This window comes from Protomyctophum bolini, assembly GCF_963924005.1.
Source record: "Protomyctophum bolini genome assembly, chromosome: 14".
Taxonomy (NCBI): Eukaryota; Metazoa; Chordata; class Actinopteri; order Myctophiformes; family Myctophidae; genus Protomyctophum; species Protomyctophum bolini.
Window position 1 is genome coordinate 12,123,526 of NC_137875.1, and position 27,325 is coordinate 12,150,850.

A 27,325-nucleotide genomic window follows, 5' to 3' on the forward strand; every position below is an offset into this window, starting at 1 on the left:
CCAGGGTTTGTGAGAGGAATAAGCAACAAACCCAAAATAAGCCACAGTATGTATACGCACGATCAAGCCTTGGCTTGTACATCTTCTATGTTCAAAACATTTATTATGATCATTTTAAATTCTAAATACAAAATCTGCGTAAGAGATTAGGGAGGAAAACATAATGTGCAACTACACTTGTCTTTAGAAACAAGTTAAACAAGCCACCCCCTCCCCCCTCGAAACTATACCAATATATTACTTCCTTTTTTTCTCGCCCGCCTATAGTGGCGAAAAATAAAACTTCTGGGAACTCAGATTAATATATTACCGGTAATTAATTATAATAATAATTTTAACAAACAAGGACAAAAAACGCTTATAATGAGCGGACATGGCAACACTGCACACCGGGCCTGTGCTGAATGTAAACGCCAGGGGCGCTGTCGGACGGTTACTCATTTGTTCCATGCAGCGGTTGGGTGTGGGACGTAAACACTGCATGTGATTGGTTGGAAAATGAGGCCCGGGGGAAATGGCACGCACACCTATGACGCACGCTCCATTGAAATACTTAATTTACAAACTGTAGCCAGCTAGTTCCAAATCAGAGTCGAGTAGAAAACTAGGTCAAAAGGCTTGTTATATTTCTGAGAATACAATCCATTATAATCCGTTGACATTCTACAATCAGTGAAATTTCCATCATGTTGCACTCGGGGTTGCTAGGAAATGTATTGCAATAACATGAAAGTCGACTGACTCGGCCCCCCCACGGTCCCACCTAATGCAAGATGATTCTTTATGAACAGTTGTGTACCTCTTGAGAAGATTAGCCTACTTATCTTTCGAGAAATTCGAAAGGGTTTGAAACATTTTTGAAGATTTGGCAACCTTATTTGAATTATATGGAAAAATGTAGGTATACCTATACCTGTATCAGATTAGGTTGTTAGTTATTTTCAGATATCTCAGCCTAGATCTACGCTTCTAATCTAGAAACTACTTTAATTTATGTACAGAGTAGATTTGTCACTTCATTTTTTCCCCTTTTTTGTAGTTTCCCCCCCCCCCATCTTTTTTTAATGCATTAACTGATGTCTTCTATGTGGGGAGGGTTGCGTGAGGGGTGGTAGACCTCTGGATTTTGTGAATTAAAATAAATAAATATATATATATATATATATATATATATATATAGCCTATATATAAACTGGGGTAAAAGAAACCGTGATCATGTGATATTTTATGTAATCTAATGAGTATCAACCAATTTAATGAGATCCCCGTCGATGCATCAATCCATCAATTGAACAATTAACTCGTTATTTCTTTGACACTTTTACATTCTATTTTTCCAGAAGTTATAACAGTATTGGTAACACGTTTTGTCCACCAGATGGAAGCACAGGACCTTCTACTCCAGCTCGCGCGATCATGGAGACAATACTATTAACTCTGTAAACCTAAAAAAATCTTATTTCCTCATGCTTTACTCTAGTCTAGCATAGTGGACCGTGAGTCCGTGACCACTGATTAAACACTGATTAAAACGTCGCTATTTCCGAGGTAGTTCTATATATAGATTAAAATAAATCACAAGTTAGCCCCATATCTGGATTGTTGGAATCCACTTAGTTCTTAAATTGCTTAAGTTGAACAAATACGTTGTCTATAGGCTACTTCTCTTAAAACGCACGTGTTTATTGTTCCACCACTGTTTCAGACTATATACTTAATCTTCCATGAGAGGCTTATTATGTAAAATGCTTATACACATGCATGCTCTATTAAGACAATACAAATAGAGGTTACTTAATACACAGGTGTCCTCCAATCGTGTGGCAGCGAGGCGGGCTGTCCCGGTGGCAGAGAGCAGCTCATTGATTACAGCACAATATGGATACATGCAGATGCATGCAGGTAACGCTGTTTACTTTGTTCATTCATTTGCTTTCGTGGAAAAAGTATGGATCCATTCATATTTGTATGCCAATGATTTGACCACAGTCTAGCTGCCTGCTAGACTACAAGTTCCGAGTTGGAATGCGTACTTTTTTTGTTGTCACTACTGGATGCATTTCAGTCACCTGATCTCGCCCGTAGTAGCCTACGACTGCGCTGCCTGCAAACGTCATATTACCAGAATCTGCAAGTCTGTATAGCCTAACAATGGAATAATGCATGCGTTAGTACGTTATAATGAATTATCAGCCTAAATGATGATAATGCTAAGTTTGTGTTGACTATGCCATTATGTTGAATGCAAACCGGTCGCTACAGGGGCTGTCCAGGGTGCTGAATGCCAGAGTCAGACAGAGACACCGGTGAAGTTCAAAGCAACGCAGGATTGACAAGACAACACCAACCAGGCTGCTTTGCTGGTTGTTTTGGCGCATAGTATGGACGTAAGGATAAGGTTAGTAACAATGTTATTTTTTTTATTTTCTCCCTTTTACCTTCCGTTAGGCTACTTATAGAGACCATGTTATAGCCTGTTTTCACCAGAGCTATAATGTATATTTAATTAAGTATGAGTCATGACCGTGTCCCAGCCAGGGATTCTTCATGCTCTGTTGATGCTCTGTTATTTTTGCAGACAGTCGGATATCCCCCTCAGTTGTTTGGTGGCTGAGGAGGGGAGTGCTGTGGATTCCATTGCCGGTCATACTTAAGATGTTAGTGTTAGCAAACACTGGGGTAAATGGAAGAACGGATCATCGTTTCACTGTATCTATGCTAATTAGGGGTCCACTGGGAACCCTAATTAGCTAATTGGGATATCCAGCATGTTTCCACCACCACGTTCAAATCCTTTTGTAAACAGCAGCTGTGACTGAGTTCCACATGTTGCTTGTCAGCTGGTGGATCCATTTTTTAAAACCCATGCCACATTCAGAACATTTGCCAGCATTATGAAGCTGGCATCACCTTCTGCCTCCTGGCGTTCAAGCTGATTCTACCTCAGATCATCAAGTGCTGGAGGATCGATCGCCCAGTGTTGGAGTACATTTACTTAAGTACTGTACTTAAGTACAACTTTGAGGTATTATACAGTATGTACTTTACTGGAGTATTTTACCAATTTCCAATACTTTTACTTCTACTCTACTACATCTCGGATTCCAAACATTTCGGCCATTTGAAAATAGCAGATCTACAAGCTCACAATGTGTCACTTGTGAGCTTGTAGATCTGCTATTTTCAAAATATTTTGTATACATTGATAACTTGTGGAAATGGAAATTGCGGAAATTGCGGATAGCTTTTGTGTATTCAACTATTTGGGTAACATGTGAGCTTTATCCTCTAATTCATGGCCTGGATTTCTTTTCCCAAAATTTCAAAAAACACAATCTTTTTTTTAATTTTTTAATTTTTTTCAAATCCTCAAAAATGATGAAAAACGGCGTGCCATAGTATGCCGTACAATATGGGCTATAGCCCACGGTCCAAAATGATGAGAAACGAGGCTAACTTTTTTTTTCAAAATTTCAAAAAACATGGGCTATAACCCATCGTTTTTTTCATTTTTTTCAAATCCTCAAAAATGAAAAACGGCGTGCCATAGTATGCCGTACGATATGGGCTATAGCCCACCTACCACAAGTCAAAAGTTTGAGTGCTTTTCCCACCCTGCTGCTACCCCCCATGCATTACTCCCCATGCATCTCTCTCCAGCTATACCGGGGCTAGTCTAGCTCTATCCACCCTCTATAGGGAGACCCCCAGCTGCTCCTTGTCTGGATGAATAAGGGAAGGGGAGCCAGCCTCTCAGCATGGCAGCACACTCCTCTCACCCCTCTGGATGGAGGGAGATGACGAATGGAGGGGGCCTCCCGCCGCCAGGGGGCTCCACGCGCTACATGCACAAGAACCCGTACCACCACCAACCCGTGGCCAACAAGTCCTCCTCGCCCATGAGCAGGGTCATCCTTATCAACGCCCCTCTCGATGGTAACGTATCAAGTCTCGTTCAGTCTCGTCCAGTTTTTATTATGTGATAAGCAACTCACCTTTTTAGGCGATATCACCGTCCTAAACGGTGATAATGAGTCGAGGAGGCCATCATACTCGTTGCTACTCACCGCGGTGAGTGATGTAATGTAGTTTTCTAACTTTAGAAAACTTTAGAAAACTACACTGCTATCCAATCTATGAAATCTGCAACACGAATACATGTAGTGTGGGGTCCTTGGGCTGAAAAACATTGACGACCGCATGCTCTACATCTACAGTCTACTTGAATCTCTAGCTACAAAACACGTAGCCTTTGAAGATCTGTTATTTTTCGGAGGATGTTCGCCACAGAATGAGGCGAGAGAGATAGAAACCCTTTGTGTGTGTGTGTGTGTGTGTGTGTGTGTGTGTGTGTGTGTGTGTGTGTGTGTGTGTGTGTGTGTGCGTCCTGTATAGGTGGGGAGGACTGTGAGGACCTCCACACCGTCACGGTGGACAGGAGTCCAAACGGCCGGCTGGGCTTCAGTGTCCGCGGGGGGTCAGAGCATGGCCTCGGCATCTTCGTGAGCAGAGTGCAAGACGACAGCTCCGCAGGTTGGCAGTACGCACTGTCTGTGAGCTTGTAGATCTGCTATTTTTGAAAAGATTGTGAAATGATATTCTGCATTATGAGTACTTTCTACTTTTGGTACTTTTAAGGACATTTTGATACCAAAGACCTTTGTACTTTTGGACTGTCACTTGTAACTATCTAGTTCTACATCGCAATATTGATACTTTTACTTAAAATGAGAGTACGTAAACATGTGTGTTCAGTGCAGGCTGGTCTGTGTTTGGGCGATAAGCTGGTGGAGGTGAACGGCGTGAACCTGGACCACATCACCATGGACAGCGCTGTGAAGGTCCTGACAGGGAACAACAGGCTCAGGATGCTGGTGAGGAGGCTTGGCAGGATCCCCGGCATCCGCGTCACCGGAGAGAAGACCACATGGTAATAATAATACTAATAATAACATGGTGAGGAGGCTTGGCAGGATCCCTGGCATACAGCCGGTGTAACTGCTCAGCCTGGTATTCCTAAACATAACCTCAGTAGTAACTATTCCTAAACGGTCAAACCTAATCTTATATCTAACCTTAACCTCCGTTAAACGTTGTCCAAAACCTAACCGTGTTCCCAAACTTAACCCCAGTAAGACTATGCCTAACCCTGAACTACTGTATTTCTTATCGTATTCTCACTAAAACAAATACAAGAATACGAGAACCGCCCCCACCGAGTGGTCGACGTGAGTTCGGTGCATGAGGTCGGTCATTACGGTTACGAGTAAAAGTAAAAATCCGGTAATGAAAATCTACTTGAGCAAAAGTATGAAAGCGCATCAAATTATAAAAGTACTCGTTACCGTTTCATGAGTTAGTTAAAAGAGTAAAACAAATGTACTGTTTCCACCACTGTATAGTACTGTACTATGTAGAGTGGATCTGATTTACTGCTGTATACTGTACTGTACGTGTAGGGTGGATCTGATCCACAGGCGCATGGTGGTGGAGGAGAACGGCAGCGTCACGCCATCGGACACAAGTTCGGACAGCGCCCTCCGCAGGACTGTTCATCTCCACACCACGCCCGAGGACCGCCACTGCCTGACCGCGGACCGCTGCCTGGGCTTCAACATCCGAGGAGGAAGAGAGTTCGGCCTGGGAATCTATGTGTCCAAGTATGTTCCATTTATGTATCTATACAATAGGCATTTACAGACACTCTTGCCAGAGTGAAGGTAATACATGAATGAAATACATAGTCAACTAGGATCATAAGTAATATAAGAACCTATCAACAGTATTGAAACTATGAGTAAACTACTCATAAACTACATAATATACTATCTACAGTAAATATTGTAGCCTTTGCATGGCCTGCAAGGTCATCGAGGCTAGGGAAAGTGCTTTTGGCATGGCAGTGATGTGAGGTGTGGGGTTGCCATGGCAAATGGCAAGAGGCTGGGGATTCTACAGGTGAGGGGACTTAGGCTCATTAGGCCCACTGGCAGAGCCTGACCAGAGCCTTTTGTGGCGGTTCTGGACAACCGTGTATCCGACCGACCGGGCACTGCACTCCCTGTCAAATTTGAAGTCGGTGGGGCGAACGGATTTCGAATTATGTGGATTACAGACGTACACACGTACTGTACATACACACACACACACACACACACACACACACACACACACACACACACACACACACAGATGTGGTGCATTTATTGTAAGATATATGTATTGTCTTCTGTTGGACCCCGATGGGCTGTATACTGTACTGTATTGTATTGAATTGTACTGTATTGTACTGTACTGTCTTCGGGATGGACCCCTGTGGGCTGTATATTGTATTGTACTGTACTGTCTTCGGGATGGACCCCTGTGGGCTGTATATTGTATTGTACTGTACTGTCTTCATGATGGACCCCTGTGGGCTGTATATTGTATTGTACTGTATTGTCTTCGGGATGGACCCCTGTGGGCTGTATATTGTATTGTACTGTACTGTCTTCATGATGGACCCCTGTGGGCTGTATATTGTATTGTACTGTACTGTCTTCAGGATGGACCCTGGCGGGGTGGCCGAGCAGCATGGCCTCAAGATGGGCGACCAGATCCTGGCGGCCAACGGGGTGAGCTTCGATGACATCACCCATTCCAACGCAGTGGAGGTCCTGAGAAGCCACGCCCACGTGGAGTTGACCATCAGGGTGAGCATTCTGGGTCTAGAGTGGACACAGACATGCCTACTGTATATGTGTGTGTTTTCTGCAAATTAGCAGTGGTGGAATGTAATTAAGTACATTTACTTTATTGATACTTTTACTTAAGTAAAATACAATGTATACAACATACAATACTTTTTACCACCACTGCACATAAGTAAGTATGTCAAGTGGCTTATTGTCTGTATCGGCCGAAGAATGACATCATCTATCCCCTTCTTTCAATACATGCACTGCTTCCTCTGAGAGATGCATTGCTGAGGTGGAGTGCCACACCTACCATCAGCTCCCAGTACTTACAACACCTACCATCAGCTCCCAGTACTTACACCACCTACCATCAGCTCCCAGTACTTACAACACCTACCATCAGCTCCCAGTACTCACAACACCTACCATCAGCTCCCAGTACTTACAACACCTACCATCAGCTCCCAGTACTTACACCACCTACCATCAGCTCCCAGTACTTACAACACCTACCATCAGCTCCCAGTACTCACAACACCTACCATCAGCTCCCAGTACTTACAACACCTACCATCAGCTCCCAGTACTCACAACACCTACCATCAGCTCCCAGTACTTACAACACCTACCATCAGCTCCCAGTACTTACAACACCTACCATCAGCGCCCAGTACTCACAACACCTACCATCAGCTCCCAGTACTTACAACACCTACCATCAGCTCCCAGTACTTACAACACCACCTACCATCAGCTCCCAGTACTTACAACACTACCATCAGCGCCCAGTATTTACAACACCTACCATCAGCTCCCAGTACTTACAACACCTACCATCAGCGCCCAGTACTCACAACACCTACCATCAGCTCCCAGTACTTACAACACCTACCATCAGCTCCCAGTACTCACAACACCTACCATCAGCTCCCAGTACTTACAACACCTACCATCAGCTCCCAGTACTTACAACACCTACCATCAGCTCCCAGTACTTACAACACCACCTACCATCAGTGCCCAGTACTTACAACACCTACCATCAGCTCCCAGTACTCACAACACATACCATCAGCTCCCAGTACTTACAACACCACCTACCATCTGCGCCCAGTACTCACAACACCTACCATCAGCTCCCAGTACTTACAACACCACCTACCATCTGCACCCAGTACTCACAACACCTACCATCAGCTCCCAGTACTTACAACAACACCTACCATCAGTGCCCAGTACTCAAACAGCACGTGTTAGTTACCCAAGCCGTGCTACTCCGCACTCCGAGTCTGTCCAAAGGCGAGTGCTCTACTGAGCAAGCTATATCGTACACAAACCACTGGATAGATCGGATCTCACCGTGTCAATTTGGAACAAAAACCAGGCTTTCCGCCCGCGTAGAAACACCCGGTGACGTGAGCTTAGTAGGGTTTCTCACTTTCTACGACGCTGCCCTCCGGCTGCACTCATGGCAGGGAAGGTGAAAGTCAATTCCATCCACAGGGACGGAGTCCAACTCCATGCCCTTCCATGCCCAGGTAAACGCTATATGCTATGAGAGAATTATGAATTATTGGTCCATTTCTACACCCCAGAGTAAACTAAACACATTCTGCTGCTGTGTGATTAAGTACTTTAGTGGTATACGTAGGTTTTTAATTGATGCAGTGTTCTTAGTGCACCGAGACATTAATCATTGTCACACGGAGCCTTAATCAACATGCATGGCACTTTAAGGGAGTGACACAGCATTAGCCTGCATAGCAAAGCAGACTGCTGGAGTGCAGCCCTTGAATACCTTGTATGTATGGGCGTGCATGTGTGTGTGTGCGTGTGCGATGTGTTTGTGTGTGTGTGTGTGTGTGTGTGTGTGTTTGAGTGTGTGGTGTTCGCGAGGACATTCCTGCGTGCTGGTTTTCCTCCTGCTCTGATCTCAGGTTCCACGTGTGAGAAACGGCCATGCAGGCACAGCGTTCATTATTCAACGGCCGTCGGGGATCAGGTTATAATCAGCAGAAACACGTGTTTTATGTGTTTCAACCAAACCCGCGTTGGTTGGAGTCCAATTATGGCTCCACGTCACTGGGCTCGGGCTACTAAACGCAGACACACACCTGCTCAGCTGAAGCCCCTGATGATGAAGAAGCGATGGGCCTCAGGAGTGACATTGCCCCTTGACCTTAACCACATGAACCCCATTTGGGTTGGTTGTATTTGGTCTCCCTGCTCCTCTCTCCACCAAACAGACTACTACAGATTACTAGAGAGAGAGACTAAAGGCCCTTTGAGTCAGTTCTCGCCTGGATCAGCGACGCGTCTGCACATGAGGAGTGCAGGCCGCGTAGCGTGGGAAAATTGACACTCAGCATCAAGGGTTGGATTGGGGGTAAGTCCCTGCAACATACTAGCATCATGTCCAGGGGCTTGTACATCAAGCTGCCTCACACGCTACAGCAACAGGGGATAGGCTCCTATGGGCCTCATGGCTCGGCAAGGCATACTTATTACAATCCAGCTTTACCTGTTTGTGCGTGTGCACGAACCGAGCACGGACGCGACAATTTCACGGGACAGCTACGCAAGAGGTCCAAATTCAGGGCAGAACAGGAGGATGTGTAGCTCCCAAAGCTTGATGCATTGATGAAAGCTAGACTGTCAAATGATATTGTTGCTATGGATCTTTTTAATGCATTTCACTGAAATGTGATGTATCCCAACAGGAGGCCGGGCGATACCCTGCGTTTAAGGAGATGGTAGCAGAGTACAGCTGGCTCAACCAAAGTACGTCCACAACAACAACAACAATCACAAACGGTCATTTTACATGATGTAGTTTACTTGAATGATGGCTTTACAGGTACGTTCTCAAACAGATGATGACACAAACATTAGAACTACTAGAAGTAGTAAAAGAAGGAATTGTAATGGATCGTATGGGTTAAAACTCAAAGATAAATACAAATCTGACCAGTTTTTGATCGGCGCTAGCCCCTCCTATATTCAGCTATTAGTGTAGATTTTCATTTTACACCAATTCCCATTGACAATGAGTGGAGTATGTACGTCATATGTGTCTGACCAAATCGATGTTACGTCATGATGATGCACGATGATAAGAGCGCCCCTCACTTCACATAGGTGTGACTTTTAGTATTTAAGGAGGAATAAGTGGAATTCTAGTTTCCCATTTACAAGTACATTGTTGTTGAGAGAAAAAATAGAACACTGGTCACACAGGTCTGACTTATATTCAGACTGTAATTTTCCCCACAGACGTCTAATTCCCTCTTGAGGAAGGAAGGCACTGGAGCAACTCAGACAGTTTAAGCCTGGCTATGACCTGACAAAGATGTGACCGATACATCGAAACTGTCCGAGTTGCTCCAGCAAGTGCTCTTGCCTCTGAGATGCATCAGCCTAGCCTACAGGCTTGAGGCGCGGTTGGAACTCCCTAATTCCCTCTTATTTCAATTCGATGGAAACAGCGGGGGATTAATTCGGAGTGTGAGCTGAAAGGCAGATCGGTCTTCTGGAACGGAGCATGACCTGACTGACGTCTGGGTCGCTGCATCTGTTTGTTCCTGAACGCACAGTTCACACAGAGTCATTTTGGGTCATGTAAAGAAAATGGAATCGTGTGGAAACGAACAAATGGAATTGGAAGTGATGACGTGAATAATTGAGCAGACAAATTTGGAATTGGAACACTATAAAAGCTTAGGCTGGAGAGAGCCCTGTTACTGAACAAACAGTCAATAGAGTGCCCAAGTCCTGACGTCACTCGCTACATCCCCTGGCTCATGGAAGTTTTTCTCTATGGAGAATAACATGGGGTCCTCTTAAAATCGCCTCATATAGAGCACCGAAGTAATTTCATATCCATATGAATGAAACGGCCGGGATGATTTGTTTTAGTGCTTATATGAGGTGATCTAAAATCCTCCTGTGGGGATTATAATGCAAATAAAAGGTACATGAACCTGTGGACTTAGCACCCACTACTAATGATGACGTCATTCTTCTAAAATAAATAAAATAAAACCATAGCACCACCATTAGCCTTTTCATGTCGCGCACCCCCTAGAAGGCGCTCGCGCACCACAAGGGGTGCACGCACCACAGTTTGGGAACCACTGCTCTATAGCAATGATTGCAATCCAAATACAGAGCTTGATATATTTTTGTTTCAACCAAAGAAACATCACTTACTGCATCTTCCGGTGTCATTCAGCACCAAGAGTGAACTGTGACGGGGTCAAATAATACGGATTGAGACTTTATACTCTCTGTGTAACGTAACTATTTAATTGAGGCGATGCATTGTGATCAACAACGATAACATGTCTGTTTCATAGCATATTTGTCTTGAGTTAAACACTATTTACGATCTCCTTGTCGTTGTTGTTTTCAGGGCCACAAGGCCCTTCCCCCTCCCCAACAGTGGCCATCAACGGGGGTCCTGGGTCCTCCCCACATGACTCCATCTCCTCCGTGTCCTCCTTGTCTTCCGGGACCCTGCTGAGCTCCTACAGTGGTCTCTCCTTCCCTCTGGTCTTGGGCTCCGACATGGTGGAAGACGTCGACATCATCGCCACAGAGTAGGGCTTCCAACCATTATTTAACACTTTGTTTGGCCTTGTGTGCCGTTAATGAACGATGTGTTTGTTTAAATAGCTATGCGACATGTTGTGAGCTTGTAGATCGAATTATTTTGGCAATTCTGCCCTTCAAAGCCAAAGTGCAGTGGCTACGTGTTTGGACACACCGACTTATTTGTGCATCACAAAAGTCAAATTCTAAAACGGTTAGTCACAATACTTGATTCTGATTGTCTGGTTTCCGTTGTAAATCTCACGATAATCCACACCTTCAATCACTTTATATCACTCCCAGCTGATCCCGCAGCTCTGTAGCTGAACTGAGGAAGGGGAGCACTTGATTGCCTTACACACCCTGGCCGTGCGGGTGTCTAAGCACCGCCCGGGCTCATATGTCTGAATGTGTGGCTCCGGGCGGCCTCGTAAAGACATCAAGCGCCTCCTATTCCCCCGTCACAGAGACTGGAGTAAAAACAAGGAAGTGTGGCTCGCTCTGGTGGGCCCAAAGCGTAGCTACCTTTGTGAATTTAATAGTGTTTTTGGGTTTTGATACATTTTCGGTTTGTTTCCAGGCCCACCACAGAGGACCGCTCTCGACCCAGCAGTGCCAAGTCTACCAAATCTTCCAAATCTACCAGGTCTAAAAAGTCTACCAAGACTACCAAGTCGACCACGGACTCTGCCATGCAGACTGACCCCTTCCCGCCAGACTACCCGGACTTCCCAGACTTCCCAGACTTCCCAGACTACCCAGACTACCCAGGCCAAGTCTCGCCGCACGGCCCACAGAGCAGCCGGCCGGCGGTAGCCACGGTGAGCGGTCGGACCGTCGGCGCCACCGTGCTGCTGAAGGACACGGTGGTGCACGGGAAAGGGGAGGGGCCGAGGGACATGGGAGGAGCTCCAGAAGAAGGAGGGGGGCGGGGCAGGTCGGTGAGGATGCCATCGCCGGGCGGCCGAGAGAGCGCGAGGGACTCCGCCCCGAAGGTGCTGATGGAACTGAGCAAACCCCGCAAGCCAATCAGACGCTCCCAGAGTCACATCACTGACACAGGCGAGGATTTCTGTCTGTCTGTCTGTCTGTCTGTCTGTCTGTCCGTCCATCCTTCGCATATGTTGAAACCGTTCATCCGGTCAATTTTACCTGGGTAGCTGAGCAGACCTGGCGGAGATTAGCGTTTTATTATGATTCATGGCATTGCTGTAAATGTATTAATATTGCGGAAATACAGCTGCAAAATCACCCATACAGACTCCCGCTGGAGAATCCAGCATTTTATTACAACTCAGACCAATGAAACCCTGGCCTCCAGAGAAGCCAAATGGGAAGCAACATATACAGTATACTCTACTACTGTACCATTTTATTTCTTGGAAAGACCAGCTGATTAGATAATCATGACTCATTCAGTTCTCTGGTCTTTCCAAGAAATAAAATAGTACAGTACAGTATATTATATGAATTAATCTCCACACATAATTAGTCTGAGGGCATAAAACCAGAATGCTTTATTCTCTCTCTCTCTCTCTCTCTCTCTCTCTCTCTCCACACCTCGGTGATAGTTGTACTGTATTCCTTCAGCGGGCCGCTTGAGTTATGATCCTTGTTCTTCTACAATGTATCTAGTCCTACCATACCTCCAGGAACGGGCAGGGCCTGGGGGGTAAGGGCCAGGGTTGATTGGATATGTGTTATCCCATTAAGAACTGGGTCTTTTGTGGAAGATGTTGCTATATCAGTGATGCTCAAAAGCTTTCCATGTCAAGGACCCCCAAACATTATATATGTATTTGGCCTCCGACCACTTTGAACTCAAAATATGTTGTTCCAGACCAGGGACCCGCAGAAAGCAAAGATTTGAGTTAAAAAAATGTTTGTATTCAAAGATTTGCACACATTTTCACGATTTTTCAAAAAACAGATCTATACAAGCTTGTCTGCTATTTTTAAGAGGTGCTAGCCGCTCCAGCATCTAACCGTGTATGTGTGTGTCTATCTCAGCACGGTTACTGTGGTGGTTACTGTGTCTTTTTCCCCCGTGACGTTATACCATTACGCAATCCAAGACACTGCTGCTCACTTCACACTGGGTGAGGTTTTTGAAGAGCCAAAGTTTTAAGAAGATTTTAACTCTGAGAACCATACACAGGTAAAAAGGTCAAACGACACAGACACTTTCCCGGTTTCAATGGGTTATATAAACTAGAGCTGCTGCCCTCAATAGATCAGAGTGGGTGAGCAGACTGGCGTGCAGCTGCAATCCATCAGCATTACTGCGCTGCGTTTCATGGTGCAGGATTTACTGCCGTCAAACAGGGAACCTGACGGGAAGAGAAATGAACAGTCGGCACCCGTTGGAAGGTGTGTATCACCCATCTACTGATGACCAAAAGCATGGAAGCATGCTAAAAAGACAAATGAATCATGGTTTTGGCAACACGCGCGCACGCTGATAACACAAAATGCCTCGTTCTTTCACTACAGCAGTATGTCTTGTCTACTCTGAACAACATGTAAGATTTAGATTTAGTAGAACAAAAGCAAAAGTGTGACCGGTAGCAACGATGACACTGATGCTCGCACTTGATTTGTTCCGTCGTCCCAAGTTCACTGAAACAATAGTTCAATATACTCTGAAAGATAAAGTGATCCTTACACCCCACAACAGTGGTGGAAAGTAACTAAGTACATTTACTGTACTTGAGTACTTCCACATTTCAATTATTTTACTTGGGCTGGGGTCCACTATAGGCCTACACCTCAAAGGCAAATAATGTACTTTTTTAAAAACCTTAGTTATTATCACAAAACTACAAATCTACATGAACGAATTAATTAATTTATTTCCGTGTCTGGCTGCCTTTTGCAGCCCATCCCTTTACAGGATTATACACAATTTACAATACATTATATTTCCTGTATAATTATCACAGAATGTAGGCCTATGCATAACTCTGATCAAGATTACATTCAAGTATGTTATAATTTAGCTATTGAAAAATAAGATTTTTCTAAAATAGTTCATAGCGTGCCACTCGGTGGCGCGCTATGAGCTTGTAGGTCTGCTATTTTAGAAAAATCGTTAAAATGTGCCTCAAATCTTTGACAACTTGTGAAATGGGACCTTCTGCATGATGACTACTTTAACTCTAGCCTATATTGATGCCAATACCTCAAAGTAAATTTCGAATACCGAACTTGTGCTTGTAAAACAGACAATTTCTACAATAGGGTAGCCTATATTGATACTTTTTACTATAAGTCAAACAATGTGAGTAGCCTACTTCTTCCGTCACTGCTGCTGCACAGTTCAGCTGAGGTGAGGTTTTCCTCTGCTCTCCAGAGGCTAAGCAGAAGAAGAAGAGACAACAGAACGACAACAGGAGCACGGAGGAGGGGCAGGCGGGCGTGCAGCGCTCCAGGACATTTATGGAGCGCTTATTTAAGAGAGACCGCAAGGAGAGGAGCTCCTCCAAGTCTCACGCAGGTATACGCTAGCTAATGCCTCATTTGCATATTTAAAAATGTAAAACTTATAATACAATAAATATTTGTCTTCGTGTAAGTAATCAACTGGGGAAGTGTCATGGTGATAACAATCTAATATAGGTATGGTTTTGCCCACTCAATTCATCTTACCGAGGGGCAGCATAACATTGTGTCTATGGGGCATGTACTTTTTAAATAACCATAACATTGTGTCTATGGGGCATGTACTTTTAAATAACCATAACCTTTTTATACAACGTTCATATAAAAAACTAAATTGAGCAGATAAGCGTCCTGAATCATATAGCCACGTTGACAACGTTTGTAATAAACCAACCCGTTTGTAAATCTGTCAAGATTTGAGCGAGTTATGACATGGTATGTTTTGTTTGAGCTGCCATTGAACATATACTGTACTGTAGTCCCGAAGCAAGATGGCCGCCGGGTGAACTACGTCAGAGACTCCGCCTTGAGCCATCTAGCCTTTATATATGTCTATGGTCCTACATGTCTGCTTTTGTTTTATTTCAAGACAAAGACAAGGGACGTCCTGGTGAAGCTGCTGGTGGTGGCAGGCTGAGGGGGGGCAGTCCGCTGCCCCCTGGTGGCGGGCTGAGGGGGGGCAGCCCGCTGCCCCGTCCAGACACCCTGGAGCAGGTGGAGCTGATGGCCAAGAGGCTGCTGACCCAGGACGAGGCCACTGCGGTGATGAGACACTGTCACAGGGTAATAAAACCCCCACTGAAAGTTTACCATTATGTGTAACATACATAGTGGTACTATCTGCACACACGTTATGCGTTTACAACACAGATCACTTTCACTTTGCCAATAATTTAGGAAGTAAAACGGAATGGCCAGCGGAGGGATTTTAATTTGATGACAGATACAGGAAGCGGTCATACTTGGCCAATAGAATGTTGGTTTGCGGACATAACAGCTAATCGGATTGCTGAGTAATATGACAGGGTAGCACCCAGTCAGTCAGCCAGCCAGCCAGCCAGCCAGCAGAGCCCCAGCCCCCTCCCCAGGTCTGACATACAAACAAACAAACACACACAAAATAATGTAGGCCTATGTCCATCACTTGTATTGCACCTATACTGTAGTATATGCCTACTACTACAGTAGGCCTATATAATTATATTATACTACCGTTGGCCTATATAGTGAGCCGACAATTCTTGTTGCACTAGAGAACTTGATTCAAGTGTAACACATGCTGCCATTTCACTTCACAGCCTAGCACTAGTCCTTGTTGTTCTATATCGTCAGAATCTACAATATATCTTAGAATTTAGACCTGTGTTTCTTCATTCAATGAGAGTAGAATGGAATCACACTTAGTACTAGCACAGAAAGCAGCAGATAAACATGATGCACAGTATCTGGACTTGTGTCCTGCCCAGGTAGCTACAGACAGACAACACCCGAAGAGATCACCTCAGAGAACATACAGTGGCCTTGATTGTTCCTTTCTAGGCTGGAACAAGACCAGACACTAAACTCTGTCTTTGTGTGACGGTGGCACGCGGTGACAGCGGAGGGATTTAGCGTGTGATTTATGAGAGGGATCACATATCGGTGACCATCTGATCCTCCCGCCTGTCACCGACTGGTCAGTCACTCTGACCAACGCTGCATAACATATTAGACCCGATTAGAACACAAGTGGCAGCACTGTGTACCCATCAATGACTTAGCAGTGCTTCTCAAATGTTTTTTTAATTTCAACTGGACCCCACCCAATCACTCATTAAGACAAGTGGAACTAAATGTTAACTGTTAACCTCTCAGAGTTACAGACCTAAAGGGGCCATTTTTAGTCATATTTTAGTTTTAGTCATATTTTAGGCATCTGAAATCGTTTAGACTAAGTCTAGTCTTAGTCAACCAAATGAACCCTGAGTGTCCCTTGAACCCACTTTGAAAACCACAGAAACAAAAGACTGTTAATTAAACCAGAACCTACTGTATTTCTTTCTTTTTTGACCTGATGTCCGATATGAAAAGGTATAGGCAGTGATTCAGTCCAAAGTTGTTACAAACCGGACTCATTTCGTGAAGGGTTAGGGTACTACAAGAATCTTGCAGTAGCATCTTTACGCGTAGTTTGGCAATAATTGCAAACATAACATGAACTATTTCTCTCTCCATTCTTATCCGTCTCGTCAAGTTTCTGTCAGACAACGTGATTGAAGACCTAGTGCGTCCCCTTCTGGCCATCCTGGACAGGCCCGAGAAACTGCTACTGCTCAGAGACATACGGTGAGCCGAGAGAGAGTGCGTGTGTGTGTGCGCTTGCGTGTGGGTCGCCTGTGTGTGTGTGTGTGTGTGTAACTGTATCTTATCTCATCCTCTGCAGAGTGCTAGTCCCTCCGTTTGAAACAGGCAGGTTTGACAGCATGGTGATGCCTTATGAACTGGAGGCTTACGACATCCTGAAGAGCCGCTCTGGTGAGGAGAGGAGATATGCATACATTAACACAATCAGCACCGGGATTTCTTTCAAAATAACAGCTTGGGGTGCCACGTAGACATGTCCGCTTTTACTCTGTAAGCCCCCCCCCCCCCCCCCCCCGTTCCAGACAAAAACCGGGAGAAATATTTTTGCTTGCTTACCTCGCTATCATTACGATAAAGTCGCTGAATAATCCCTCGTGTTCATATTTTCAACGAGAGGCATGTTGAAGTCATGTCCTTAGATTACACGCGCCGAGCCTTTCTTTCTGAGTAGTATGGTGCAGAAGGAGAGACTAAAAAAAGAAAGAAAAACAAATCAGAATATTTTTCTCTTGTTTGATATCAATGAAAATGCGCTAGGACGTCCTAGCAATCCGTCGGTTGGATTAGTTATGATGTTTATAAATGCACCATGTGTGTGCGTATACGTCTGTACTCCACGTATAACTCAAGAACCGTTTGCCCCGCCGACTTCAAATTAGACACACACGTTCCACACATAGTTTTACTGGGGTTAAGTTTGGCACCGTTTTATTACTGAGGTTCAATGTGTGTGTGTGTGTGTGTGTGTGTGTGTGTGTGTGTGTGTGTGTGTGTGTGTGTGTGTTCTTTGCAGTGCATTCTCCAGCACTGCGGTCACCTCGTCGCGGGACCCCTCGACGACACCTCATCACCCCTGTCCCAGGTGAGCTCAACACCAGCATGTGTGTGTGCACGCGTGTGACTGTGTGTGTGTGGGTCTGTGTGTGTGTGTGACTGTGTTTGTGTGTGCACACGTGTGTGTGTGTGTGTGTGTGTGTGTGTGTGTGTGTGTGTGTTCACAGCGTGTCTGAGCCAACCAGCCTGCATGGCATCTATATGCTGTGCATGTCGTTATAGGTGAACCGTGACAAACTGAAACACCTGCACTTGCAGTCATAATGCAGCTCATGTTTCAGACGCCCCCGTGCTGCCGCAGAGGGTTGCGTTACACATCTGTGGCACCCAGAAAGGACCAGCGGTGCTGGTGGGGGTGGTGGGGTCTTTGCACATAGGCCTGAGGGGCTGCATGCCTGTGTGCTGCTAAAACAATAATACAGGGGGGTCGGGACGCCTTTGAGCCTTTTCCATTTAGCTAGCTCCATTCAAGTCCAAATTCCAATACCCAAAATCTCGGCCAATCGCTCACATATCAAAGCCAGAATGTGTTGTGTGTGTGTTTCTGTGTGTGCGTGCGTATGTGTATGTGTGCTGTATGTGCATATGTGTGTTTCCCTGTGTCTACTCTGCGTGTGTGTGACGTGACCTGCAGACTCCAGAGGTGGATTTCACCTCCAGACCATCCAGCATCAGGACGTCAGGGACAGGGACACGACGGACACGGACCACCGGCTGAACGAAGACCTGGAGAGACTGCGGCGGTCCGGCCTCCACACCGGCCACCTGTCCACTTCGCACGCCTTCGCCCCTCTACTGGACGTACCCGTGGACGGTTACGGCCCCTTCGCCCCGCCGTCCCGCTCTCCGAGCCCCTCGCCCTCTCACAGAGAGTCCCCTGGACACAGACACTCCCCTGGACACAGGGAGTCCCCCGTACAAAGAGAGTCCCCCGTACACCAAGAGTCCCATGGACACAGACACTCCCCTGGACACAGAGAGTCCTCCGTACACCAAGAGTCCAATGGACACAGAGAATCCCCCACACACAGAGAATCCCCCGCACATAGAGAATCCCCTACACACAGACAGTCCCCCACACACAGAGAGTCCCCCACACACAGAGAGACCCCCACACACAGACAGTCGCCCACACACAGAGAGACCGCCACACACAGACAGTCCCCCGCACACAGACAGTCCCCCACACACAGAGAGACCACCACGCACAGACAGTCCCCCTCACACAGAGAGACCACCACGCACAGACAGTCCCCCTCACACAGAGAGTCCCCCACACACAGACAGTCCCCCTCACACAGAGAGACCGCCACGCACAGACAGTCCCCCGCACACAGAGAGTCCCCCACACACAGAGAGTCCCCCACACACAGACAGTCCCCCGCACACAGAGAGTCCCCCACACACAGACAGTCCCCCACACACAGAGAGTCCCCCACACACAGACAGTCCCCCGCACACAGAGAGTCCCCCACACACAGACAGTCCCCCGCACACAGAGAGTCCCCCACACACAGAGAGTCCCCCGCACACGGCGATTCCCCTGTGCGCGGCGGCGCTCAGCAGCACGGGCGCCAACCGTACCGCTCCCCTTACGACGAGGTGGACGACGGGGCGTACTCCGCGCTCAGCGAGGTTTCGCCGCTGTCCGCGTCGGACCGGGGAGACGCCACGCCCGACCGGGGAGACGCCACGCCCGAGCGTGGGAGGTCCCCCGTGAGGAACGGCCACCGGAGGCACCGGAGGGGGGCGAGTCCGGACAGCGTTCACGGCAGGCGGACGACGCCACAGGAGCAGGGCTACGCGGACACCAACGTGCGCGCTCCCTCTCAGCAGGAAACCAACGTGCGTGCTCCCTCTCAGCAGCGGCCGAGGTCTCCTCTGGTTGAGGTCAGTGGTGGAAAGTATAACCAAGTAATTCTGTTAGGTACTTTTACTTCACTGCAGTATTTAGAATTGTCAATACTCCATTACATCACATAGGCAAATATTGCACTTTTTACTTACTATTATTATTACAAAACTTACATTGACCGCTTCTGCCCTTCGGCTATTTGAAAATAACCAAACAAGCTCACAAGGCGTTGCGGTGCAACACATCTGCTATTTTCTAAAGATTTATACATTTTAGCCATTTGAAAACTTGTGAAAGTTTGTGAAAGTGTGAGTTACTTTCACGTTTGGTCCTTTAAGTATATTTTGATGCCAATACTTTTGCATGGAAGTAAAAAAAAATGACTTTTCCCTCCGTTGTTGGAGGTGCCGGAGCGCCACAGAGAACGCAGTCCTTCCGCGGTGGTCAGGAGTGTTCAACAGGCACACGGACATTGGCAGGACGGTCACCAGCAGAACAGAGTCATCTATCCAATCCAGCAGTATGAAATCAAAACGGTGACCATCTCCAAATCCAGGCCGTCCCTCGGTGAGTGCCGAGATAAGAATGCAACAGATATGTTTAGTTTAGTTTTCAGAGAAATGACAGAATAATATACCCGTATTTCGGCTTTGAGGCTCCCTTGCATGTTTTATAAATACCTGCCTGCAGCAATGTCCGTGTGTCTGTCGGTCTGTCTGTCCGTCCGTCCGTATGTAAGTAAGTAAATAGAGTTCAGAGGACAGATTTTCATGAAATTTGGTGGGAATGATCAGCAGGCTTCCCCAAAGAGTTCAGCCGTTTTGGGGGGGAATGACCAGCAGGCTTCCCCAAAAAGATCAGCCGTTTTGGGGGGGAATGATCAGCAGGCTTCCCCAAAAAGATCAGCCGTTTTGGGGGGGAATGATCACCAGGCTTCCCCAAAGACGTTTTGGGGGTGGATTTCATGAAAGGAGAGTTGTTGGTGCAGGCAGGGCATGCTATATGTGCATTTTCATTCCCCCAACATTGATCCTCAAACAAATACTCACTACTCACTCAACAACAGACATTATAAACAATATGGTGTAAGCTAATAGGTCAATATTAAACTGTCAATGTTACAATCTGTAACCTCCCGTTGTTCTTTGCCTCACCAGTAGAGGTCAGGGCAACACTCTGTGCTGAACTGAAACAATTTAAAGCCTTTGGGTTCCTCAAAGTGGGTGCCTTGACACCCTGGGGTGCCGTGACACAAGTCCAGGGGTGCCTCTGAATTATTTGAGCTCAGCACAATGTTGTGACACTGATCGGCTATTTTTGGGGCTAATGTTCACCCCTGAATAGGGATGCTGGGATTAAAGTGCAAGTATTAAACTGATAACCTTGCATGTTTTCCTCGTGACAAACTGCATCTTATTCTTAGGGCGAAAGACTTTCACATTTACGTATAGTGTAATATGACATAAATGTAAGGTGTGCTGAAAAGTAAGTGTAACAATGTCGTTCAGGGGTGGCGTGGATGAAACAGTTATTTCATGTTTGAGAACCTCTGGTGTTTGCAGGTATCAGCGTCTCTGGGGGGATGAAGTTTAGGATCCAAGCCATAATAAATTAAAACCTCTGGTGTTTGCAGGTATCAGCGTCTCTGGGGGAATGGAGTGTCGGATCCAACCCATGATAAATTAAAACCTCTGGTGTTTGCAGGTATCAGCGTCTCTGGGGGGATGAAGTTTAGGATCCAAGCCATAATAAATTAAAACCTCTGGTGTTTGCAGGTATCAGCGTCTCTGGGGGAATGGAGTGTAGGATCCAACCCATGATAAAGATCCAGAAGATCTTCCCGGGAGGAGCAGCGTCCACCAGTGGCATCCTGAAGGTGAGTGGTGCGTGCATCTCGTCCACCATCCGGCCTCAGGTTCAGAATGCAGACGAGTCGTACCCACGCTGTCGGTGAGCAGGCCATTTGTCTCAAGTTAATGACAATGGAAAGAAAGACGATAGCGGATTATCATCGGTGATGAGCCTAATTATTGGTAATTGAGCCCAAGGAAGCACACGTACAGACCAATTACCATCAATGTAATTCAGTGTAATCGGCACAGGGGTACAATTAAGTCCTTTAAATGAGCTAAACAACAGCGTGTAACTTGTCCTCAGAAATGCTCCTCCTTGACTTCTGTTCTTAAATTATTCAATGCTGCAAACTAAAGAAATGAGAGTTGTCCACTCAGGTACAGTCATGTTTTGACAGTCAGTCAGTCAGTCTACTGTGCTGTGGTTATGAGTTATTCTCATACAGTGAGTGGTTGTTTATGAGCAGGGGGGCAGAGGGAAGAACGTCTCAAGTGGCCCGTCTCTGTCATTATTCATGAGCTACATGGATGCTGCTCCACTAATGTGTTGGTATATGTGTGAGCTACACGGACTTACTTACTTATACATTGCAAGCATTAGTTTTGCATGAAAAAACACTCCTTGGGCTAAAAACAGCCATGTGATGAGGTCAGGTCATCACAGTTGTATGGCCGAATTTAGCCCAAGAAGTGTTTTTCATGCAAAACTAATGCTTGGAATGGATTCAGAATCATGAAAACCCCTTCGTTTGAATCGTTTGACACGTCACATGCTAATTAGATCATCCGGAACGGCCCTTCTTACCATAAAATCAGGCTGCCAAAAAACTAGGCGACCGGGCATTTGCGATCCAGGCACCGTCACTCTGGAACGCCCTGCCCCTGGAGATCAGGCTTGCTGAGTCTGTGTCCCATTTTCAATTGCTCCTAAAGACTAATTTTTACAGAGCTGCATTTAGCCCATTACCCATGTGATTTATGATTTTTTTCTTTTTTCCCACTTTTTTTAAATTGTTATCTTCTGTTGTGTTCTATCGACAAATCTCTATTGTATTCTATGCCTTTTTGATCCATGTTTTTCTCTATATATTTTTCTGTTAAGCACTTTGTGACTTGTTCTTAAAAAGGTGCTATATAAACAAAGCTTTATTATTATTAATTAATTAAAGCATAATGACATTTTGCCTTATGTTGTTATGGTATGGTCACATATAACCCCCTATAAAAACAAATAATTGCTCAATGCTGACAGCCGCTCAGCAGGTGGATTCATGATATGTATACTATAGACAATATTTCAGGCCAATAAATAAAAACTACCAAATTTTCCACTTTGAACAAAAAAGCCTGTTGGCTGCCAGACTATACCTGTAAGTCTAGAAAAAGAAAAAGTGCCGTAATCAGGACCACGTTGGAAATTATCATTATCGTGTGTTATCCTATAGGTTAAATTAAGTTATATTGGGATTTTCCTTGTACTGTATATCTTTTACCACAAGCAAATCAAATCAAATCGCATCTTCACAAAGAGACATTAGATTAGATGTCACTCGGAAGGTTGGGATCTGGTGAAGTGGCTGTATAATTCACAGGTCAAAGTGCGTGACTGAGAGGGCGAGTCAACACAAAGCCCTGCCATTGTGGGTCAATGCAGGTCATTGTTTGGGTGCATGCACTGCAGGTGTATCAGGTTTATAAATAATGATACGTGTGGGCGTACGTGCGTGCGTATATTTGTGCAGATACGTGCGTGCGTACATACATTAAGTGTGAGGGTTTCCTGGACCGCTAGATATCGGGTGACAGCCTTTCCAAGGTCCTGGATGCTGACTATAGCAATGTTTTTTTTCCCCCAAGCAATGGGACGTACAGGACTTTAGGGTTGCAGGACATGATATGACATACTATAGAGTCATGTCCAGAGAAATAACAAAGAAATTAAACACTTCTTTGGTATTTTAATGTAGCTATACTTAAACCACACTGTAGCCTAACGATTAAAAGTACAAAATGTGCCAGCCGTTTATTGTGATCAGGCTACATGCAAACTTAAACTTAAAGTACCTACAAATATCGGACACTACTTTTGTATTTTAATTTTGCTACTAATTGTGGTTGGTTTAATTGTAGCAAAATACCAAAAATAAGTGTTACATTTCTGATGTTATTTCTCATGTCATGAGTGACGCCGGCGCGCTATTTTACTGTAACCTCTGTGTGTGTGTGTGTGTGTGTGTGTGTGTGTGTCTCTCACATGTCGAGTGCAGCAGGAAGTGAGATCGCTGCACCCCGCGTGTTAACATGACATCCTGTCCCCTCAGACCCGTACGATAAGAATAACTCGAGTGAGGTGTGTGTGAGACGTGTGTGTGTGTGTGTGCTTCCTAATCTCCTAAATTCACAGTTAAATGCATGTATGCGATGTGATGTGATAGTGCAGACTAGCCAACACCAACTCAGGACTCCTGAATGGCTGCCCTCCACACCCTCCCATCTATCCAGCATCAGGGGGTCTCTGAGCGCTGCTGCAGTGTCATTAGCTCTGCTGTCCCACCACAGTGTCTACATTATGCTGCATTATGAATATACATGTGCATCTTTTGAGAGCATTCACACTACAGAACCGTGGTTGGGCAGATCTACGTTGTACAGGTCTACAATACAACGCCACTGGTCTGATGAAATGCACACATACATAGCACTGTAGGAGCTATGCAAGGTCGAAAGGCTGGCATGGTCTAAATACCAGAGTAAATTACAATTCACGATGTAGGCGTTTCAGAGGCACTCTCATCCTATCTTATTTCAATTGTGATATGAGAACAAAGTAAACATGAACTCTAGTCAATAAACAATGAGGTTGACAGTCACAGAAGTGTGCAGAGAGAACAATGTACTGCAGTTCCTCATAGAAACTATAGGAACGCAGGAAAACAATGAACCTAGCATCTGTCAAAACCAGTGTTGTTTTCGTCGACTAAAACTAAGACGAAAAATGTTCGTCGACTACCTTTTTTCACTGACCAAAACTAAATAAAAACGAATCTATGATGACTAAAACTAAGACTAAATATTTTGACAATTTCGTCAACAAATAAAAACTAGACAAATGTTAGGGAGGGACTAGATGACAAGAGATCCAGTTTTATGCTAGGTTGCATGTTGAAAATAGCAGATCTACAAGCTCACAACGCATCACGCTGCGACACGTTGTGAGCTTGTAGATCTGCTATTTTCAGCATGCAACCAAAGTGTAAAATCTGCCATTACAACGACACCAAGGCCTGTCAAAACACATTTTAGTCATTTAGTCAACACTGGTCCAAACAACATACTATCTGTTACTGCATATAGTTGTATATGTACAGAATGTTACTTCAAGTAACATTCTGTACATTTGAAACTGTCTAAACAACAAACAAACAAACAAACATCTGTGTCAAACTAATCTGAATATGTAGAGTCTGAATATGTCAGCATGCTACGTACAGTGACATCCTAAAGTGGACATTTACGGAAGTGGAAATTAAGTGAATAATAGGCAATCGATACACATTGCATACCAGCTGAGAAATTGAGTTCCATGTTGTCACTCTGAGTTACAAACACACAGCTGGGTTTTACAGCGTAGATAAAAGTGGATATAACGGATAAGAGAGAGAACAGGGAATAACTTTGAATGCCTGGAAAGGGAAAGGGACACACATGTAGGAGATATCTTGACAATGCCTGTCTGTGTGTGTGTGTGTGTGTGTGTGTGTGTGTGTGTGTGTGTGTGTGTGTGTGTGTGTGTGTGTGTGTGTGTTGAGCGGCTAACCTTCGGTGGGGTTGACAGTGCTGGCAGGTGCATCCTTGGCAACTGCTGATGACATCACACAGGAACTTCCTGTCTTCATGGTTCCATAGAATTCTGTTCTCCTCCTGCAGGAAACAATCAGTGTGTGTGTGTGTGTGTGTGTGTGTGTGCGTGTGTGTGCGTGTGTGTGTGTGTGTGTGTGTGTGTGCGTGTGCGTGTGTGCGTGTGCATCAATGTGTAGATAGCTGTCTAAGTATGGGTGTGGGTTTGGGAGCAGGGGAGGAAAGGAAAGTCTCAGATAAGTGTACTTGTAAAATTTCATAATGTCACAACAAGTTTTGAGCTTGTAGATTTCAGCTATAATTTGGGAAATGGGACATTCTGCATAATTCTATTACTATTTTCTAAAGTTTTTGACACATTCTGAACTTTTGGAAAATAAAAACTTGATGACGATATGGGACATTCTGCATAATGAGTAGCCTATACTTTTCACGATTGGTACTTCAATTAGAATATAATGGCAATACTTTATTGGTATTTGGTACCCAAGTAAAACTTTTTAAAACAGGGACTTTTACTTATTAACAGAGCATTTGTATGGTTTGGTATACTGATACTTCTACTATTAAATACTTTGAGTATTTGTTCCTCCACTGTTGGGGAGTATGTGTTTCTGTGTGGATGTACTCATATTCACCAGCCATGTGCTGACGCTGAGGTTTTATGTGTAGTACGTACAGTCCTTCAGTGTGTGAATACATTAACGTGATGGGAGGAGAGGCCCGCTTCTCTCTGGCATAAATCAGGGCTCCAATAAAGGCTCATACTGTACATACTCCAGTTTTAGGTGATAAGTGAGCACCTTTGTAGGTGAATATCACCTAAAATGGTGACAAGGATTCGAGGCCATCATACTCGTGCTGATGTCCTTAAGAATTGACCCAACTAGACCAATCAGTGAAGGACTTGTCTGAGGGTAAAAACAGAGAGATGTGAGAGACAAGCAGCAAAGGCTATCATGAACGGGAGAGCCTGGCCCTGGTCCAGTGAGTCAGCGAGTCTCTCACTGACGCCCTGTCGGACACCCATCAGCTGCTCTGTAGCACTTTTCCCACTGCCGTGCGAGGCTTTAAAATTCTCTGAAAATAAACAAAACGACGTAACTACTCACCGAAACAAAGCCTGCTAGACCTTGGTAAAAGTCTATTCTCAAAGCTGGGAAGCGTCTCAGGTCCCCAGCTTCTCTTTAAAATGCACTTTGTGCCATTTAAATAAAGCAATGTACCGGACAGAGTAACTTCTTCTACTATGGCGGGCACCCACTTATGGAGGTTATAGTGAAGATTAAAGAAGAACTGCTCTTTTGGTGCAGCAGGGGACTAAGGTCGCATTCACACCTAATACTTCGGTAGACTTGATGCGAATGGGCGGAGAAGTTGGGATTCTTCATCAATGTGTTCCATTCATAAACTACACAGTGAAATCTATGGTGTTAAAATAATACTTTGAGTAATAGTTATGACGTTAAATTAGGGTAACGTGTGTCGGGGACTAGACGTCTCACTCTTGTGCATCTTTTGGGCATGTGGAGAGCGCAGACAGCAGCACAAAATGAATCTGAGTATTCAATCAATCAATCAATCACCTCATCGCTTGTGTATTCTATTCTATGTGTGTGTGTGTGTGTGTGTGTGTGTGTGTGTGTGTGTGTGTGTGTGTGTGTGTGTGTGTGTAGGCGGGGTTTGAGCTGGTGTCCGTGGATGGCGAGTCTCTGCAGGAAGTGAGTCATCAGCATGCGGTGGACGTGATTCGCAGAAGTTTCGGCAACAGGGCCAAAGACTCAATGATGTTCGTGGTCAAGGCCCCCAGGGGCCCGGCCACCAGCGCTCCTAGCACTCCCAGAAGCCCCAGAGGCCCCTGGGAGCCCTGCTGA

At 45.3% G+C, this 27,325-nt stretch overlaps 1 protein-coding gene across 1 annotated transcript; it reads left to right on the forward strand.

Moving 5' to 3' along the window:
• Positions 1 to 3,758: 3,758 nt before the first annotated feature.
• LOC308328756 (PDZ domain-containing protein 7-like) lies at positions 3,759 to 27,325 on the forward strand (the record flags this gene model as incomplete). The annotated part of the gene is made up of 18 exons (XM_080782866.1): positions 3,759 to 3,936; positions 4,396 to 4,533; positions 4,756 to 4,930; positions 5,460 to 5,660; positions 6,545 to 6,692; positions 9,398 to 9,458; positions 11,119 to 11,275; positions 11,848 to 12,329; positions 14,620 to 14,763; positions 15,298 to 15,491; positions 16,942 to 17,033; positions 17,131 to 17,222; positions 17,845 to 17,913; positions 18,520 to 18,872; positions 19,449 to 19,775; positions 20,145 to 20,307; positions 21,516 to 21,616; positions 27,128 to 27,325. The coding sequence occupies 18 exons, from the start codon at positions 3,759 to 3,761 to the stop codon at positions 27,323 to 27,325; spliced, it is 3,273 nt and encodes a 1,090-aa protein (XP_080638992.1).